Source organism: Doryrhamphus excisus, chromosome 7 (assembly GCF_030265055.1).
Source record: "Doryrhamphus excisus isolate RoL2022-K1 chromosome 7, RoL_Dexc_1.0, whole genome shotgun sequence".
NCBI classification, from domain to species: domain Eukaryota; kingdom Metazoa; phylum Chordata; class Actinopteri; order Syngnathiformes; family Syngnathidae; genus Doryrhamphus; species Doryrhamphus excisus.
In genome coordinates, this window is record NC_080472.1 from 20,699,968 (window position 1) to 20,719,821 (window position 19,854).

At 47.4% G+C, this 19,854-nt stretch overlaps 1 protein-coding gene across 5 annotated transcripts in view; it reads right to left on the reverse strand.

Moving 5' to 3' along the window:
• Nucleotides 1-19,854, reverse strand: part of pcloa (piccolo presynaptic cytomatrix protein a) — a 44,217-nt gene that overhangs the window by 3,773 nt on the left and 20,590 nt on the right. For 2 of the 5 annotated variants that reach the window (XM_058078661.1, XM_058078663.1), the window contains exons 6-23: nt 18,159-19,690; nt 16,010-18,083; nt 14,043-14,090; nt 13,612-13,694; nt 13,440-13,515; nt 13,057-13,182; nt 7,977-8,085; nt 7,019-7,083; nt 6,775-6,950; nt 6,640-6,690; nt 6,445-6,575; nt 4,589-4,615; nt 2,660-2,753; nt 2,351-2,422; nt 2,049-2,283; nt 670-846; nt 305-446; nt 140-195 (exon numbers count right to left, since the gene is read on the reverse strand). In XM_058078661.1, the coding sequence (XP_057934644.1) occupies nt 140-195; nt 305-446; nt 670-846; nt 2,049-2,283; nt 2,351-2,422; nt 2,660-2,753; nt 4,589-4,615; nt 6,445-6,575; nt 6,640-6,690; nt 6,775-6,950; nt 7,019-7,083; nt 7,977-8,085; nt 13,057-13,182; nt 13,440-13,515; nt 13,612-13,694; nt 14,043-14,090; nt 16,010-18,083; nt 18,159-19,690 (5,274 nt within the window). Of the gene's footprint in view, nt 1-139; nt 196-304; nt 447-669; nt 847-2,048; nt 2,284-2,350; nt 2,423-2,659; nt 2,754-4,588; nt 4,616-6,444; nt 6,576-6,639; nt 6,691-6,774; nt 6,951-7,018; nt 7,084-7,976; nt 8,086-13,056; nt 13,183-13,439; nt 13,516-13,611; nt 13,695-14,042; nt 14,091-16,009; nt 18,084-18,158; nt 19,691-19,854 lie in introns of those variants that run through there. The other 3 variants (XM_058078662.1, XR_009130418.1, XR_009130419.1) reach the window with 3 other exon arrangements.

Genomic DNA, 19,854 nt, shown 5'->3' on the forward strand with positions numbered 1-19,854 from the left:
GAATATAGTACGCCTACATGAATATGAATATAGTATGCATATGTGAATATGAATATAGTACGCCTACATGAATATGAATATAGTATGCATATGTGAATATGAATATAGTATGCATATGTGAATATGAAAGAAGTGTTACCATCTGAACCAGCCAGAGATGATTTCATCCCGTCCGTGCCGTTGGGAATCTTCCCACTAAAGACAAAGAAACAAATGAATATGGGAATATTCATTTCATACGTAATATTGAGTATTTGTATCCAATACTTGGAGTACTTGGAATACTGTAATGAATGGGACTCACAATCGCGGCACCTGGAAGATGGCGCTATCCACCTCGTTGGTCTCCCCGTCCTCGTCCAGCAGGCTGTAGGCGCTGCCACTCAGGCCGCTGTCCAGGGAGGCGGCGGTGAGGGGGGCGTCTCCTGATCGGTAGCTGGACCGGGCTGCATGGGGAGGGGCGGGGACAAGACGTCAACAGAGAGGGAGAACGGCGGCGACGCCAGGACGTGAAGGTGACAGGAAGTGACGTCACACGAGTTAGCAGCGAATTCATATTCCACGATGAGTTAGTTCAACTTAATATTTCTTCTTTTCTCGGCTCGCTGCTCTGCGTTAGTAGCATCGGGGAGGGGGGGGTGGGACACGGGACTTTGGGGGTGGGCTCACCTCGGGCGACGGTCGGCCTCTCCTCCGACACGGCCTTCCTGAGGGTCAGGTGTCGGCCGTCTGCTCTGCTCCCATTGGCCGGCGCCAGCGACGGGAGGGCGGGCAGCCAATCAGACTGAGCTCTCTGAATGGTGAGCACGCCCGCAACGCTGTGCCTCTGGGGGCCGGCTCGCTGGCCTGGCCGTGTTTGTTTTTTTTTAAGGGGGGGGGGGGGGGGTCAGCACCCGGGAGACAAAGTTTGTGGGTCAAAGTTGAAGATGGAGGGCGAGGACGAGGGGGGGGTTAGGAGGAGCAAGATGGAGATTGAGAATCAATCGCATGCAAGCCCCTCCCACATGGGGGTGATGCACAGGTGCATTGCGGGTCCTGTGGGGGGGGGGGGGGGGGGCGGGGTTTAGTCGGGGGGGGGGGGGGTGCATGCACGGCCGTCCCACAGGAAGAGCCTCACAAATGTGCTGTTTTTTGTTAGAAAAGAAAACCAGAGGAAGTTAAGGGAATCGGGGAGGAACGCAGCTTTCTTCTGTTGGTATTTTCAAAATAAAAGCTTCTACTCTGAATAAAAGTTCAGCTAAATTCTCCAAGTTATGTTTCTTTTAGGATCTTGTCATCACTGCGCCAATTTAGTCGTTTTAAGCGAGCACGTCAGCCTCCTCGGCGTCAGTTAAAGGGGAAAATGGCGTCCTCTAGCGGCGAGCCTCGGCATTGTTTGTACAGAAGAGAAGCAATGAGTGGAAGTGGTGAGAGGGGGGGCACACTGAGTACAGGAAGTGTGAGTGGGAATTAAAAAAAAAAAAAAAGATGGCGGCCATGCTGCGTCAGGGTGGGTGGGTGGTTGGGGGGGTTTATCTGCGTCTTGGTTTACTTGGTTGGAGGCGTTGAGGCGGCTGTTGAGGGCCATCAACCGCAGTTGTTGTTGTTGTTGTTATGGCAACGCCTCCGCCACTCCCAGCGCCGCCCTCTTGACGGCGTTGCCATGCGGCGCTTTTGGTGGGGCGCGAGTGAGCGTGTTGCGCGTGTCCGTGGCGGGGGCTTTGGCTCTGGCCTTCGGACTGGGAAGGCTTGGATGTGCCGGGGCTACTGCAAGATTTCTCGAGGGGGGGCACCTGCGTGTCTAAAACAATCAGATTGAGCAAATTACCAAAATAAAGCGAGTAAGTTAGGTGGTTTAGTCGGGGGCGGGGTGGGGGGGGGGACTTCTACAGGACTTTGATTTGATCCAAAGCCTTCCGTGGCCACGCTGCCCTCTGGCAGAGCTGGGTTACCATGGCAACCAAGATGGCAGACCACGGCAAAGCAATGTGTGGGCGGGCGGGTCGGTGGGGGGTGTGCAAACATGGAGCAGCGGGACGGGGGAAGAGTCAAGACGTGCGGTGTCCTACCCTTTGCCGGATCCGGAAAGATGCCGTGGCTTCGGCTCTTGATCACCGACGACTTCGGGGAGTCCTGGTCGTGGGCGGAGCCCGCGGTCTTCGGGGACGAATGCGAGGAGGACTTGGAGGCGCCGTGTCGGCCCTGGTGGGAGCGCCGGTGGTGGTCCCCCTCCGTTTGCGGCTTGAGGGGGAGCCAGCGGGGGACGTTGTCCAGCTGGGCCGTGTTGGACAGGTCGATAAGGACCTGGAGACGGACACGGACATTTTTAGTCACCCGGATGAGGGACCACCCGATGAAAACCGCCACTTACCTCCCCCAGGAAGTCATTGGAGGAACACTTGTCGTAGTCCCACACGCTGACTTCCAGGGTCTTCTTCCTCAACTGAACACACACAGTCACATGTTCAACCAGCAGGGGGGGCACCACACTCTGGCCCGAGGATATCGAACCAACGGGACGGAACTAACAGAGACCACAATGAACTCAGACCCAACCCCCCCTTTGCTGCCTAAATGGGCTTCCTGTTAACGCCGAGACACTCGTAATGGCAACATTGCAGCAGCCACTTGTGGGGGGGTTAGGGTGGGGTGGGGGGGGGGCAAACTCAGGAAACGCTACCTGCTCCAGGTGGATGTTCTTGTAGATGACCGTCTGGTTCCACTCGGGGTTCAGGCTCTTGCCCGCAAGTTTGGACCTCCTCTTGTTCTCAGCACTGGTGGGAGCAAGGAGGGACGGGGGGTTTTGGGACCAGGGGAGACATTTGACTTAGATACATTACTTACATATAAAAAGCAGCACAGGGTTCTTAGTGTACTGGAAGGGGGGGGGTGTCACTTGGGGGGGTGAGAATGAATGGGATGCACATTGTTAAGAAACAATGGCGGGGTCCGAAGTAAGGGCGTGCTGTGTCTTTAAGAAGTAGTTTTCTTGGACCATAAGCCCAGAAGGAGTCCAGTTAACTGGTTAGCATCGTTAGCATCGTTAGCAGTGTGCAGGGTTAGTTGGGTTAAGACAAGGGTGACCTATATTTCATCATCATGAGCACTGCAGGGAACAACCATGGAACAAGTGTTCACTTCAATGGGTCAGAGGATTCCAGGATGGGGGACATTCCTGAGCTAGCAATGGTTGGGGGTAGAGATGCACGATATCTTTTTGTTTTGTTTTTTTTCAAACCGATAACTTTATGATTTTTTTTTAAACATTGTTTTAAGTGTCGTTTGTGTATATGTGGAGGTAAGCAGTACTCCTAATTAGTATGATGACATTCCGATTACCGCATCACTATTTAAGGGAGAACCGCAGTAGAGAGGGGAGGGAGCCACTTGCCGTGGCCCAGCAAGGTGCACTATACTCGGATACGTGCACCGAGCAGCAGGACACAGTACATTATATTTATCTCATCTACTATCCTACACAGTAGTACACATACACGGTATATTATATTATATTCCTATCATATACTGTAGTACACATACATACAGTATATTATACTATATTCCTATCATATACTATAGTACACATACAGTATATTATATTCCTATCATATACTGTAGTACACAGTACAGTATATTATATTATATTCCTACACAGCACACAGTATAGTGTATCCATATTATATACGGTAGTACACAGTACAGTATATTATATTTCTATTATATATGGTAGTACACATACACAGTATATTATATTATATTCCTGTCATATACTGTAGTACACATACACAGTATATTATATTCCTATCATATACTGTAGTACACATACATACAGTATATTGTATTATATTCCTATTCATATACTGTAGTACACATACAGTATATTATATTCCTATCATATACTGTAGTATACATACATACAGTTTACTATAATATATTCCTATCATATACGGTAGTATACAAACATACAGTATATTGTGTTATATTCCTATCATATACTGTAGTACACATACACAGTATATTATATTCCTATCATACACTGTAGTAGATACATACAGTATATTCCTATCATATACTGTAGTACACATACAGTATATTATATTATGTTCCTATCATATACTGTAGTACACATACAGTATATTATATTCCTATCATATACGGTAGTACACATAAGTATATTATATTATACTGCAGAATTATATAGCATTTGGTACAATTAGCACACAAGCTCAGGTGAAGTTACGCCAGGCAGGAGAAAAAAGGAGCGCTTGATTCGCTCACCTATACAGAGTAATCATGACTCAGTGGAGGCTGTGTTTAATTGCTGGGTTGCCAGAGCTACTATTAACAGATTTATGGCCATAATTCCATGATATGGATATGGATGACTATCGTGCACCCCTAGCAGGGGATCAACCAGCACAAAATGGAGTCACTCCTATTCCTGGTAAATAGAAAGCAATGCAGAGGCTGGTCATCGACTGAGGTTAGTGGGGACTGGATGTAGAGACTGGGGACTGGATGTAGAGACTGGGGACTGGATGTAGAGACCGTCACCAAACTGACAAAGCAAAAACACCAAAACCAAAGAGTGTCAAAATCCATCACATACCTGGCGTTCTGGACAACCATGACCTGACTGAGGGGGGGGTCCAGCATGCATTAAATATAGAGAACAACATACAAAACAAAAACAATAGTCAGAGGGAGTGAGTGTGCCAAAAGGGAGTGGGTGGGGGGGTCTGACTTCAGTGTGTAACGGGGAGGGGGGGGGGGGGGGGGCTGGAAAGCAAAATTCAACCCAAATGATGCTTCACTATTAAGAATATTCTTTAGTACGCCATTTTGGAACTTTCTGCAATAGTATAGAAAACGTTGTTGCCTCTCCCGTCTAATTACTGGTGGAAGATTTTGGGCGCTGACCCACTACCAAAAAAAAAGTAGAGGGTATTATCCCTCCTCCAGGATTTCATCCAATGTTTTCCTCCATGTTCCTCCTTGCACCAGCAGATGACTGGGCCGGGCGTATTGGTGTCATATTGCAGCTAAAGATTTTAACACCCCACAGAAGTGGGGGTGGGGGGGCGACAGCAAAGCATAGGCATTATCCGCATATTGATATGAAGCCAAAAAATAATGAATCTAGGAACGGAATGTGAATGGGACTTCAAGGCCGCTTTGTTTATGGTTTGCCCATTACCCATAATCCTTATGTGATACATTAGCATACGTCCGTATACGTTCTCGATGTTCCCAATACATAAAAACGGAAAGCACTTAACGGGATGCACCTATTCGGGCGAGAGGCGGCCAGCCAATCATATAGAGGGCACATATAGACAAACAACCATTCACACTCACATTCATACCTATGGACAATTTGGAGTGGCTAATTAACCTAGCATGTTTTTGGAATGTGGGAGGAAACCGGAGTACCCGGAGAAAACCCACGCATGCACGGGGAGAACATGCAAACTCCACACAGAGATGGCCGAGGGTGGAATTGAACCCTGGTCTCGTCCGCCATGCAGCCCTGACTAGCATTCATTCATTCATTCGTTTTCTACCACTTATCCTCACAAGGGTCGCAGGGATGCTGGAGCCTATCCCAGCTGTCTTCAGGCAAGAGGCGGGGTACACCCTGGACTGGTGGCCAGCCAATCACAGGGCACATATAGACAAACAACCATTCACACTCACATTCATACCTATGGACAATTTGGAGTCGCTAATTAACCTAGCATGTTTTTTTGGAATGTGGGAGGAAACCGGAGTACCCGGAGAAAACCCACGCATGCACGGGGAGAACATGCAAACAGAGATGGTCGAGGGTGGGATTGAACTCGGATCTCCTAGCTGTGAGGTTTACGCGCTAACCACTCAACCACCGTGCAGCCCATTATTGTTATTAATCATTCATTCATTTTCTACCGCTTTTCCTCACAAGGGTCGCGGGGGGTGCTGGAGCCTATCCCAGCTGTCTTCAGGCAAGAGGCGGGGTACACCCTGGACTGGTGGCCAGCCAATCACAGGGCACATATAGACAAACAACCATTCACACTCACATTCATACCTAATGCTAATTTGGAGTCGCTAATTAACCATGTTTTTGGAATGTGGGAGGAAACTGGAGTACCCGGAGAAAACCAATGCATGCACAGGGAGATGGCCGAGGGTGGAATTGAACCCTAGGTCTGCGCGCTAACCACCGGAATTGTTATTATTCTTATTATTATTAAAATTGTTACACCAAAGAAATACTAGCATAGTGCATATCAGACTAGTGCTTAAAATAACCAACCATGTGTTGCATTACGTTCTTGAATTAGCTTCATCTTTTTTTAGCTGTTTTTATATCTTTAGAACCCCCAGAAAAGAGAAAGTCTCCTATAAAGATTGTGAATAACGGGCAAAATTCCCCCAAAATGTGCTTTTCCTTGAATTGGTATGAAATATGTTTGCACGTACCCTCGTCCCGGAAGGAGGTAGACCTTGACAAAGGGGTCCGAGTAGCCGTTGTTGTCACGCGGGGCGAGGTTTCGCGCTTGCAGGACATGGACGATCAGGTTGCCCAGCTGCTTGTCGTAGTGGATTTGAAGCTGCGGGGAGAAGATATTTCAGTTTTGTCGTGTTGTGACGGTAAAAGGCGGGATCATCACTGACCTGGATGTCGCCCGTGACGGGGTGCGAGGGGGTCTTGCTTCCATCTGAAGCCTGGGATGAACCCCAAAAAAGAAATTTTACTCAGGACGCTTGTTGAGCAGAGCAAAAATGGCGGCAGTTTTACGAGTGTCTCGCCTTGCTGCTGTGGCGTTTCTTGCCGACTGACGGCGACCCCGGCTGGGCGGGGCTGGATGTGGCCGAAGCGGTAGAGGCGGCAGTGGCGGTGGACGGAGCCTGCTGTTGGGACACCTTCTGCAGCTCCGCCGCCAGCTGCTTGGGGTCCACACCTGGAGATCTGGGCGGTCTCTCGGCTGCACAAAAACCGACACACAAAAACGAGTCATCTCCGCTTCTACACTCCGACCATGCGACCGCTCACTTTTGCTCTGCTCCTGGAAGTCCAGGCGCTCGGCTCCTTCAGACTCTGCCAGCATGTTGAGATCTCTGTGAGGTTAGACAGGACCAAAGCTCAGAAGATCCTCCACCATTAACACAGGAAATCAAACTTGTACTCACAGCCTGACGCAGAGGGGGGGTACACCCTGGACTGGTGGCCAGCCAATCACAGGGCACATATAGACAAACAACCATTCACACTCACATTCATACCTATGGACAATTTGGAGTCGCTAATTAAGCTAGCATGTTTTTGGAATGTGGGAGGAAACCGGAGTACCCGGAGAAAACCCACGCATGCACGGGGAGAACATGCAAACTCCACACAGAGATGGCCGAGGGTGGGGAAAGACAAAGTAAGAAGCCAAAAAGTTACCACTTCCACACAAAATAGGAGGAGAACTCATACATTCATTCATTTTCTACCGCTTGTCCTCACGAGGGTCGCGGGGGTGCTGGAGCCTATCCCAGCTGTCTTCAGGCGAGAGGCGGGGTACACCCTGGACTGGTGGCCAGCCAGCCAATCACAGGGCACATATAGACAAACAACCATTCACACTCACATTCATACCTATGGACAATTTGGAGTCGCTAATTAACCTAGCATGTTTTTGGAATGTGGGCGGAAACCGGAGTACCTGGAGAAAACCCACGCATGCACGGGGAGAACATGCAAACAGAGATGGTCGAGGGTGGGATTGAACTCGGATCTCCTAGCTGTGAGGTTTACGCGCTAACCACTCAACCACCGTGCAGCCCATTATTATTATTAATCATTCATTCATTTTCTACCGCTTGTCCTCACGAGGGTTGAGGGGGGTGCTGGAGCCTATCCCAGCTGTCTTCGGGCGAGAGGCGGGGTACACCCTGGACTGGTGGCCAGCCAGCCAATCACAGGGCACATATAGACAAACAACACAGGAAATCAAACTTGTACTCACAGCCTGACGCACACGTCCGCGTCGCTACACGCGTGGCCCACCAGCACCTGCACCTCTTCGTAGGTTTTCCCCGTCAGAGGGATGCCGTTCCACTCTAGGACTTGCATTCCTGTTGAAGGAAGTTCACACCAGACTTATGGATCACGATTTTAAAGGAACAGATACATGTTATTATTATGAAAATAACAAACAATAACAAACAAATCCACAGCAATGCAATCTTGGTGGCGGCAAAAAAAAAAAAAAAAAAAAGAATTAAACCCGTATAAAAGTCCCACTCCACACCGAGTAGTCCTTCTAGGTCCTAGTGGGTCACACAGCACAGCAAAGCCAATCCAAGTCCAGACTTACACGGCCTGAAGCAGCTCATCAGCAGCGTCCTCTGCTTGCGTCGCGCTGCACGCATGGCACACACAAGTTAGCAAAAGTACACGATGGCGCCCGTCTTCACACCCGCAGGCGTTCGAGATGTCCTCCAAGTGGAAGTGGGAAGCGGCTTGCAATAACAAGGATAAAATGCTTTGCACTTGTGTAATTTAGGAGGGATTGGAACCATCATTCCACAGATTATTATTCTAAATGGGGCTGCCGTAGACAGGAAGTAGATAGGAAGACATTCCAAGCAGGAAAAACTCAAATATCCTCCATCATATTTACAGTAAGTACATAGAAAAAGTATGCTTATTATATACCAGGGGTCACCAACGCTGTGCCCGCGGGCGCCCATGCGCCCATGCGGACCACTTAAGGGCGCCCGCGAGGCATCTTCTAAAAATAGCACTGGTCACAAATGATCATTGTTATTTTGTGCTTTAAATTTTGAATCAGCATTGCTTACATTAATGTATTTTTTTTTTAAATCGTCTTATAACATCAAAAATTAAATTTTATAACGAACTCAAGTCAAAGTTAGCCTGATAGGCTGAAACACGAAGGATGAAAATGACATAAAAGGTGGAAAAACAGGAAGTGCAAAGACTATTTGCTTGCCCACGCACACATCTTATCAATATAATAAAATGTACGATCAAAGCTGTACAGTCATTTCTCTCTAAATTGAACCACAGCTCCCCGGTTCTAGCAGCACTCGTGCAATATATATCAATGTTTCAGAAAATAGGCTGAAACGCGAAGGATGACATAAGAGGTGGAAAAACAGGAAGTGCAAAGACTATTGCTTGCCCACGCACACGTCTTATCAATATAATATAATGTACGATCAAAGCTGTGCAGTCATTTCTCCATTAATTGAACCACAGCTCCCCGGTTATGGCAGCACTCATGCAATATATATCAATGTTTCAGCAAAAATGGGCTGAAAAGTGAAGGATGAAAATGACATAAAAGGTGGAAAAACAGGAAGTGCAAAGACTATTTGCTTGCCCACGCACACGTCTTAATATAATAAAATGTACGATTAAAGCTGTACAGTCATTTCTCCATTAATTGAACCATAGCTCCCTGGTTATGGCAGCACTCATGCAATATATCAATGTTTCAGAAGATAGTCTGAAATGCCAAGGATGAAAATGACATAAGAGGTGGAAAAACAGGAAGTGCAAAGACTATTGCTTGCCCACGGACACGTCTTATCAATATAATATAATGTACGATCAAAGCTGTGCAGTCATTTCTCCCTAAATTGAACCACAGCTCCCCGGTTCTGGCAGCACTCATGCAATATATATCAATGTTTCAGAAAATAGGCTGAAACGCGAAGAATGAAAATGACATAAGAGGTGGAAAAACAGGAAGTGCAAAGACTATTGCTTGCCCACGCACACGTCTTATCAATATAATAAAATGTACGATCAAAGCTGTACAGTCATTTCTCCATTAATTGAACCATAGCTCCCTGGTTCTGGTAGCACTTGTGCAATATATTAATGTTTCAGAAGATAGGCTGAAAATGGGATGAAAATGACATAAGAGGTGGAAAAACAGGAAGTGCAAAGACTATTGCTTGCCCACGCACACGTCTTATCAATATAATAAAATGTACGATTAAAGCTGTACAGTCATTTCTCCATTAATTGAACCACAGCTCCCTGGTTATGGCAGCACTCGTGCAATATATATCAATGTTTCAGAAAATAGGCTGAAAATGGGATGAAAATGACATAAGAGGTGGAAAAACAGGAAGTGCAAAGACTATTGCTTGCCCACGCACACGTCTTATCAATATAATAAAATGTACGATCAAAGCTGTACAGTAATTTCTCCATTAATTGAACCACAGCTCCCCGGTTCTGGCAGCACTCGTGCAATATATTAATGTTTCAGAAGATAAGCTGAAACGCGAAGGATGAAAATGACATAAGAGGTGGAAAAACAGGAAGCGCAAAGACTATTGCTTGCGTACGATCATGTACGATCAAAGCTGTGCAGTCATTTCTCCATTAATTGAACCACAGCTCCCCGGTTATGGCAGCACTCATGCAATATATATCAATGTTTCAGCAAAAATGGGCTGAAAAGTGAAGGATGAAAATGACATAAAAGGTGGAAAAACAGGAAGTGCAAAGACTATTTGCTTGCCCACGCACACGTCTTGTCAATATAATAAAATGTACGATCAAAGCTGTACAGTCATTTCTCCATTAATTGAACCACAGCTCCCCGGTTATGGCAGCACTCATGCAATATATATCAATGTTTCAGCAAAAATAGGCTGAAACGCGAAGGATGAAAATGACATAAAAGGTGGAAAAACAGGAAGTGCAAAGACTATTTGCTTGCCCACGCACACGTCTTATCAATATAATATAATGTACGATCAAAGCTGTGCAGTCATTTCTCCATTAATTGAACCACAGCTCCCCGGTTATGGCAGCACTCGTGCAATATATATCAATGTTTCAGCAAAAATGGGATGAAAAGTGAAGAATGAAAATGACATAAGAGGTGGAAAAACAGGAAGCGCAAAGACTATTCTTTGCCCACGGACACGTCTTATCAATATAATAAAATGTACGATCAAAGCTGTACAGTCATTTCTCCATTAATTGAACCACAGCTCCCCGGTTCTGGCAGCACTCGTGCAATATATTAATGTTTCAGAAGATAAGCTGAAACGCGAAGGATGAAAATGACATAAGAGGTGGAAAAACAGGAAGTGCAAAGACTATTGCTTGCCCACGCACACGTCTTATCAATATAATAAAATGTACGATCAAAGCTGTACAGTCATTTCTCCATTAATTGAACCACAGCTCCCCGGTTCTGGCAGCACTCGTGCAATATATTAATGTTTCAGAAGATAAGCTGAAACGCGAAGGATGAAAATGACATAAGAGGTGGAAAAACAGGAAGTGCAAAGACTATTGCTTGCCCACGCACACGTCTTATCAATATAATATAATGTACGATCAAAGCTGTACAGTCATTTCTCCATTAATTGAACCACAGCTCCCCGGTTATGGCAGCACTCGTGCAATATATATCAATGTTTCAGCAAAAATGGGCTGAAAAGTGAAGAATGAAAATGACATAAGAGGTGGAAAAACAGGAAGTGCAAAGACTATTTGCTTGCCCATGGACACGTCTTAATATAATATAATGTACGATCAAAGCTGCGCAGTAATTTCTCCATTAATTTAACCACAGTTCCCCGGTTATGGCAGCACTCGTGCAATATATATCAATGTTTCAGCAAAAATGGGCTGAAAATGGGATGGAAATGACATAAGAGGTGGAAAAACAGGAAGCGCAAAGACTATTCCTTGCCCACACACACACTCCCACGCCCCCCCCCAGACAGATGGTCTAAGGCGCCAATGGTCCGGTGTCATTCTAGCCCCATTTCAGCATCCATACATCACATCACACATGGCAGCATAAGAAAGGCCGAGGTCTCGCCTGGCCCATAAAGTCCTGACATGTTCAATGTGACGCCACGCTGACAATAAAAGGCCGAATCGCCGGGCAGACGGATGACTCCGCACGCCCCGTCTCCGCTGTGTTGGAATCAATAACGCCTCCTGCAATGTGCTGCTGTTAATGTTGTAGCGCGCCACACTTCATTCTGGCGGCAGCGTGCGGGGCTGCAAGAAAGGTCGTTTATCTTTTAGGTCAGTGGGCCCCCCTCCCAACCTTTTTGAGGCCACGGACCAGCTTGTTTCTGTCAAATCTCTGACAGAGCACAACAACCATTCACACTCACATTCATACCTATGGACAATTTGGAGTGGCTAATTAACCTAGCATGTTTTTGGAATGTGGGAGGAAACCGGAGTACCCGGAGAAAACCCACGCATGCACGGGGAGAACATGCAAACTCCACACAGAGATGGCCGAGGGTGGAATTGAACCCTCGTCTCCTAGCTGTGGGGTCTGTGCGCTAACCACTAGACCGCCGTGCAGCCTGGTTATAAAACATCCATTCATTCATTTTCTACCGCTTATCCTCACGAGGGGGTGTGCTGGAGCCTATCCCAGCTGTCTTCGGACGAGAGGCGGGGTACACCCTGGACTGGTGGCCAGCCAGCCAATCACAGGGCACATATAGACAAACAACCATTCACACTCACATTCATACCTATGGACAATTTGGAGTGGCTAATTAACCTAGCATGTTTTTGGAATGTGGGAGGAAACCGGAGTACCCGGAGAAAACCCACGCATGCACGGGGAGAACATGCAAACTCCACATAAAGATGGCCGAGGGTGGGATTGAACTCGGGTCTCCTAGCTGTGACGTCTGCGCGCTAACCACTCGACCGCCGTGCAGCCCGGTTATAAAACATTCATTCATTTTCTACAACTTTTCCTCACGAGGGTCGCGGGGGGTGCTGGAGCCTATCCCAGCTGTCTTGGGGCGAGAGGCGGGGCCAGCCAATCACAGAGCACATATAGACAAACAACCATTCACACTCACATTCATACCTATGGACAATTTGGAGTCGCTAATTAACCTAGCATGTTTTTGGAATGTGGGAGGAAACCGGAGTGCAGTACAGACGGTGGGAATGAACTCGCGTCTCCTAGCTGTGACGTCTGCGCGCTAACCACTCGTCCACCGTGCAGCCCGGTTATAAAACAATGAAAAACCAAATAACTCAATAAAAAATTGCTGACTCACCTTCAAGAATTTTCCCCGTTTGTTCGGCGGCTCCGCCTGGTAGAACTTTGGCGACGTAGGCGCCGATGTCTCCGTTGCTGCCGGGCACATCTTTGCCGCCGACTACTCGGATACCCAGACCGTTCCCTGGTGTGAAGAAAGAAGAGAACCACGACGGCTCCATTTTAGTCCACATGGTTAAAAAACCTCCATTTGTCCGGTTAGTTACATAAGCTAACTGCGAGTGTGATAATCCTGCGCCATTTTGAGCGTGGCGATCGCTGCGGGGGGGTGGACGGGAGCCAAACGGAATGGGATGCCAGGAAAAGCTTTGAAAAACCACCAAGACTGATCGACTGATGATGGATCGCCGTGACAAAGGCGGGTGTTAGGAGTTAGCTTACCTGAGACACTGCGGTCTTTAGGGTCTCTCTGCAGCTTGACCCTGAGGTGAGGGAAGGGGTAGTAGGGCCCTTTACCCTGTGTAACCATGTAACATGTAACAATCACACGTTACTTCCTGGTTACGCGGTACAAATCCAGATGGTGTTTATTTGTACTTAATAATAATATCACCTGTCTTTTCTCCTGTCCATTCTCCAAGCGTCCGTCCCTGGGCTTGTCAAACCAGTCGGTCTCCTCTCGTCTCAGGTGGTAGGCTGGGAAACAAGAAGCAGAAGAACGTGTAACAACACGCTAAACGAGAAATTGATGCATGCCATTAATTCATGGGAAAAACCAACGCAGACTTAATACTGCTTCATGTTCCTGTGAATGAGGATGAAACTGTTTTTCACTGCAGTACAGCAATATATTGTAGTTAGACATGAAGTATTAGTACACTGTACTGTTATTTAAACCTACATCTACAAAAGCTGGGTATGAATATATCGATTAATATGACAAATATGATGAATCGTGGCTCAATCCAGTGGAAAACATTCCCGATATCATGTGGATGTAGAGTTAATAGATGTTAATAATAGTGTTGGGAACTAATACTCTACCCTTGGCCGCATCGTCTCTGCTCAAAGGCATCAGGGAATCGCTTAGGGCTGCAATCAAGGCAAACGTGTTTACACTTGGATCCATAACAATCTATCAATAACAAATTGGTTATGATGATGCATTCAAGAACACATTACGGGGAGCTGTTTGGTTTTTGATAAATATTCTTGAACATTAACTAAATATCTGCAGTAAAATACACAAACAGGAAGTAGAATAGAGAGATATTTATGATTGAATATATTGGGGAATGCTGTAGCAGTAGCAGTAGCATAGCAACAGGCTAACAGGTCAAAGTACGCCAACATGCAATTATTCATGACAAGACATTCAAGTTGAGACGTATGTTTTTGATAAATATTCTTGAATATGAACAGCCCTTTGACTAAATATCTGCACTATAATACACAAGCAGGAAGTAGAATAGAGAGATATTTATGATTTAATATATTGGGGAATGCTGTTGAATGTTTGTAGCAGTAGCATAGCAACAGGCTAACAGGTCAAAGTACGCCAACATGCAATTATTCATGACAAGACATTCAAGTTCAGATGTATGTTTTTGATAAATATTCTAGAACATGAACAGCCCTTCGACTAAATATCTGCACTATAATACACAAGCAGGAAGTAGAATAGAGAGATATTTATGACTGAATATATTGGGAAATGCTGTAGCAGCAGCATAGCAACAGGCTAACAGGTCAAAGTACGCCAACATGCAATTATTTATGACAAGACATGCAAGTTGAGACGTATGTTTTTGATAAATATTCTAGAACATGAACAGCCCTTCGACTAAATATCTGCACTATAATACACAAGCAGGAAGTAGAATATAGAGATATTTATGATTGAATGTATTGGGAAATGCTGTTGAATGTACGTAGCAGTAGCCTAGCAACAGGCTAACAGGTCAAAGTACGCCAACATGCAAGTATTTATGACAAGACATGCAAGTTCAGACGTATGTTTTTGATAAATATTCTTGAACATGAACAGCCCTTCGACTAAATATCTGCACTATAATACACAAGCAGGAAGTAGAATAGAGAGATATTTATGATTGAATATATTGGGAAATGCTGTAGCAGTAGCATAGCAACAGGCTAACAGGTCAAAGTACGCCAACATGCAATTATTTATGACAAGACATGCAAGTTGAGACGTATGTTTTTGATAAATATTCTAGAACATGAACAGCCCTTCGACTAAATATCTGCACTATAATACACAAGCAGGAAGTAGAATAGAGAGATATTTATGATTGAATATATCGGGGAATGTTATTAAATGTATGTAGCAGTAGCATAGCAACAGGCTAACAGGTCAAAGTACGCCAACATGCAATTATTTATCACAAGACATGCAAGTTGAGACGTATGTTTTTGATAAATATTCTTGAATATGAACTAAATCGACTAAATATCTGCACTATAATACACAAGCAGGAAGTAGAATAGAGAGATATTTATGATTGAATATATTGGGGAATGTTATTAAATGTATGTAGCAGTAGCATAGCAACAGGCTAACAGGTCAAAGTACGCCAACATGCAAGTTGAGATGTATGTTTTTGATAAATATTCTTGAACATGAACAGCCCTTGAACTAAATATCTGCAGTATAATACACAATCAGGAAGTAGAATATAGAGATATTTATGATTGAATATATTGGAAAATGCTGTTGAATGTATGTAGCAGTAGCCTAGCAACATACTGTACATGCTAAGCCCCGAGTGGAGGAGAACACCTCCCACACAGTGTAGCTGGAACACACATGCAGACGACCATCAGTGGGTAATGTTACATCATATCTGAAGTAGAGCGAGGGAAGCATGCGCATGCATCGAGGTGCATTCAAGGACCATGCGGAAGAAGACATTTTGATACGAGTGACAGAAAGTAGGACACACTAAATGCATGCAAGAACATAAAGGTAGTCTGACGCGTGTGTTCTTTACCTTCGCTATCCGACATGGTTCCCTGAAGGTCATCCAGTAGCACATACCCCCTGCCCCTGCTCGCTTCCTCCCTCATGTGCTGCTGCTGCTGCGAGTCCTGCAACGACAGGCAAGACCCAAACTGGTCCCTGGAGTCGGCCGAGATGGGCGGCAGCGGTCCGGCCGAAGCGCGGGCCATGCCCATGGGCTGCCCGACCGGGCTCAGGGGGCTCTCTTCCTCAGAGTTCTGCGCCACGATGGGTATCCTCCCGCGCCCACTTTGCACGATGGGCAGGCTGGTGGGTTTGGCGCGACCGGAGGGGGTTTGGAAACTGGAACCGTCCGAGGAGGCTTCGCCGTCGCCTTTGAGTCTCAGCGAGGAGCTGGAAGGGTCTCTTTTGATGGACAAGTCCAGACCGTAGCAGGACGTGGGCCTTGATGACGGTCTTGAGCGGCTACCACTGGGATAAGCCGAGTCTAAGCCCAAGCTCTGGCCCAGGTTTAGCGAACCAGCCAAGTTAGCCCCCAAGGTGGACCCTAAGTATTTTTGCTGCTCTGCGATATTCTTACGAAGACCGAAGGTGATCTCATCCTGCATGAGTCGGCTGGATCTTGGGGAAGAACCGCTGGTGGAACCCAAATAACTGGTATAGTCCAAGTCCAGACCTCTGCTTTCAGTAACAGAGGAATACTTGGAGGAGAGCTTCGGATCCAATAACGGGGTCTTGTGTTTTTGGTACAACATGGATGCTGGGAGTTGTTTCGCTGCCTGCTTCTCCAGAGTCAGTCGACTGATGCTGTATTTTTCCGACTTGGGATAGTGTCTTTGGGAGTAGCTGGAGACGCCGGAGCTGGGGGTGTAGTAGTGCTGGGAGAGCCCCGTCAGTGGGTCTAAGCTTTCCGTCCCGCCTGTGCTTCTCCTGAACTCTTGCTTGAGCTGCTGCTTCAGGAGCTTCAGCTCGTAGGGCTCCTCCATGGGATCCTCCTCGTCTGGGGTTTTTCCGTATGTGTGCAGCCTGGAGGTGGAGCCCAGATAGTCAGTTGACCCAAGGTCGGCGGCGCTGCGGTGGAGCAGCTTCTCCGCTTTGGCTAATTCTCTTTCGGCGAGACTATAAGACGCGGACAGACCCGTGGAGCTCGTAGCGAGCTCTGCGGCGTCTTCCAGGAGAAGGTAGCTCCTCGGTGTGTGGTGATCAAGGTCGCCGTAGTAGGAATCGGAGACCGTGGACATGGGGCTGTCTGCTATGCTTCCGACCTCCAAGGCTCTGAGGTCCAGGTGGTTGCCGTATTTGTCGTATTTCACACCGAGGTAAGGCGACGACGCGGGATCAGGCTGGCGGCTGATGACGTCGTATTTGGTGGAATCCAGTTCTGACAGGAGAGCGGCTTGCCTGGCGGCCTTCTGCTGCAGCAGGAGCATCTGTTGGTAGCTTTGCTGCTGGGAGCTGGTGAGCGAGGGGACCGACGAGTAGATGGAATGAGACTGGTAGGACTGGGGGGTCTGGTAGAGCGACTGCTGGTACGGGCCTTGAGAGTATTGGTACTGGGAGTATTTTCCATATTCGTGTTTAGTTTGAGGTGGGACAAAGTCGTCCAATTCCGACTGAGGTGCCGTTCTCGGACGTTCCAGACCGTGGCTGTCGATTTCCTCATCTTCGCCGTCTTCATGTCCGCCTCTAGCCTCTCGGATGTTGCTAACCTCGCTATCCGACATATAATCTCGGTCTTCAGCCACACTCTGCAAATAAGCCCTCTCTCTCTTCTCTCGCTCCTTCAGCAGGACGTCTTTCCTCCGATTGATTCCCATTTCCAGGTACCTCAGCTTGGCGTCGATCTCTTTCTCCTCCTCGTCCAGCTCCGCTTGTCTTTTGCGGAGTTTGGACGACTCGCGCTCCACCAGGTCGAGCTCACGGTCGATGTCTTGCAGGATCTTGGCGCGCGCCATGTTTGAATTGCGGCACATTCTTCGGCGAGCGGAACCGGTGGAATACGCCGTCTGTGCACCGGATGCGGACTCATCCTCTGAGGGGGGGTTGGGCAGAGTCCTCTTCACCTTCTTTTGGGTGCCGGTAGGCGTGCCCCCTGACCCCTTCCCCTGCAAAAAAAACCAAGTCATGTGACATTAATGTTACTCTAATTAAGTCAAGTGAACTGAACGGATTGTACTCACGGTTTCGCCACATTGGGTACCGGATGTTGCCCTTTCTTCTCCTGTCGGACTCATGGGTTTCGGGTCAGACATAGATCTCTGCATAGGCTTTGGTCCCCTTGGACTTCCTGGAGAGACGTTCATTGGGTCCATGCTTCCTCTTAGCTTCTGAGGGCTTTTATCGCCCAGCGACTTATCATACGATACAAACTCAAGCGACTTGCTCGGCGAAATGCACGGCGATAAAGGCGAGTAGAGAACATTGGCAGACTTAGACGGGGCCTGGAGCGTGGAGGACTCGGCTTTGAGGTTAGACTGACTGATGTCCAAGGGGGTGAGACGTTTTTTCGGCGAAGTCCTCTCCGAGTCGGAGAGTTCCATTCTCGTGTCCATGATGATGTTTCCATCGGTGTCTGTTTGGATGGAAATCTCAGTGTGAGCTTGGAGAGACATTTCGGAATTGCCTCCTCGGTCTCCCCTGGCGGTGCGCGGACGGTTCTGCCGGCTTCTCTGAGCCTCCCATTCCTCTTGATCTTCATCGTCGGTCTGAACGCAACTGTCGACGCTCTTTTTGACGCTCTTCTTTTTCCTCCCCGCTGTGTACGCTTTGCTTAGCGTCTCGTCCTCTTCGTCCGTTTGACATCCGCTATCTGTGATTTTTCTGGAGAGCACTGTGCCATCAGGACCCAAGACCACGGCCTCTTGGACACCGTTCCCGAGTCCCATATCGCCACCTGGGTACATCTGACGAAGCTTTTGCTCTTCCAGCTGTATGCGGAGTTGCTCTTGGAGTCTTTGAATTTGCTCAAGCTGCTGCTGTTGCTGAGCGTAGGTTTCCTTTTGCATCATGAGGTGAGCTTGCCTCTCCTCTTCCTGCTGGCTCAGGATCTGCTGCTTCATGACCTGCAGCTCTTCCAGCTCCTTCTGCACCAGCAGTTGCTCTTGCTCCCGAAAACGCTGAATCTCCTGACGTTCCCATTCCAGCTCTTCGGCCAGGCGTTGCTGCTTGAGTTTTTCCATTTCCAGCCTTTCACGCTCGGCCTGATACTGACCGTCGCCTGGAACCATGGGTGAGGAAAGAGCCTCCAGCGAGGCGGCGATCGCCTCCAGGGACGCGTCCGTGTAGGTGTCAAGGGTTAACGAGGTTGTCGCTGGTGTGACGCAATTCCCACTAGCATCCTCCTTAGTTAGCTCGAGGTTCAGAGGGGCGTCGCCTTGCTCCGCCGATGTAGTAATGGACACAGTGGACAGGAAACTGTGCGATCGTGTCAATGGTAAACTCTGGAGATCCGACAGCGAAGGCATGGTGTCGCTGGTGTGCATACTTGATTGACTGTTGTATGACGTACAAAATATGGACCCTGGTTGAGTTGTTATTGCATATGTAGATGGAACCGGTGCAGCAACGGAGGAATAAACCACCCCGTTTGATGACCTCAGGACACTACTTGTACCAAAAAGAGGTCCGACGCCACTTGTTACTCTGGCTTGGGAATAAGGAGGGATTGTCATTCCTGCGTATGTCCCTTTCTTGGAGTAGTCCACTGCTTCACCTGTTGGGAATAATAATAATAATAATAATAAAAAAATATTAGTTGAAGCCATATCATTTAGTTGAATTAAATGAAGTGAGCCATTGCTTACCCAAATCATAAAGCGATGAAAAAAGGTGGTAAAAAAGCTCCCAAAGTATAAACAATAAATACAGAAAGAGCAT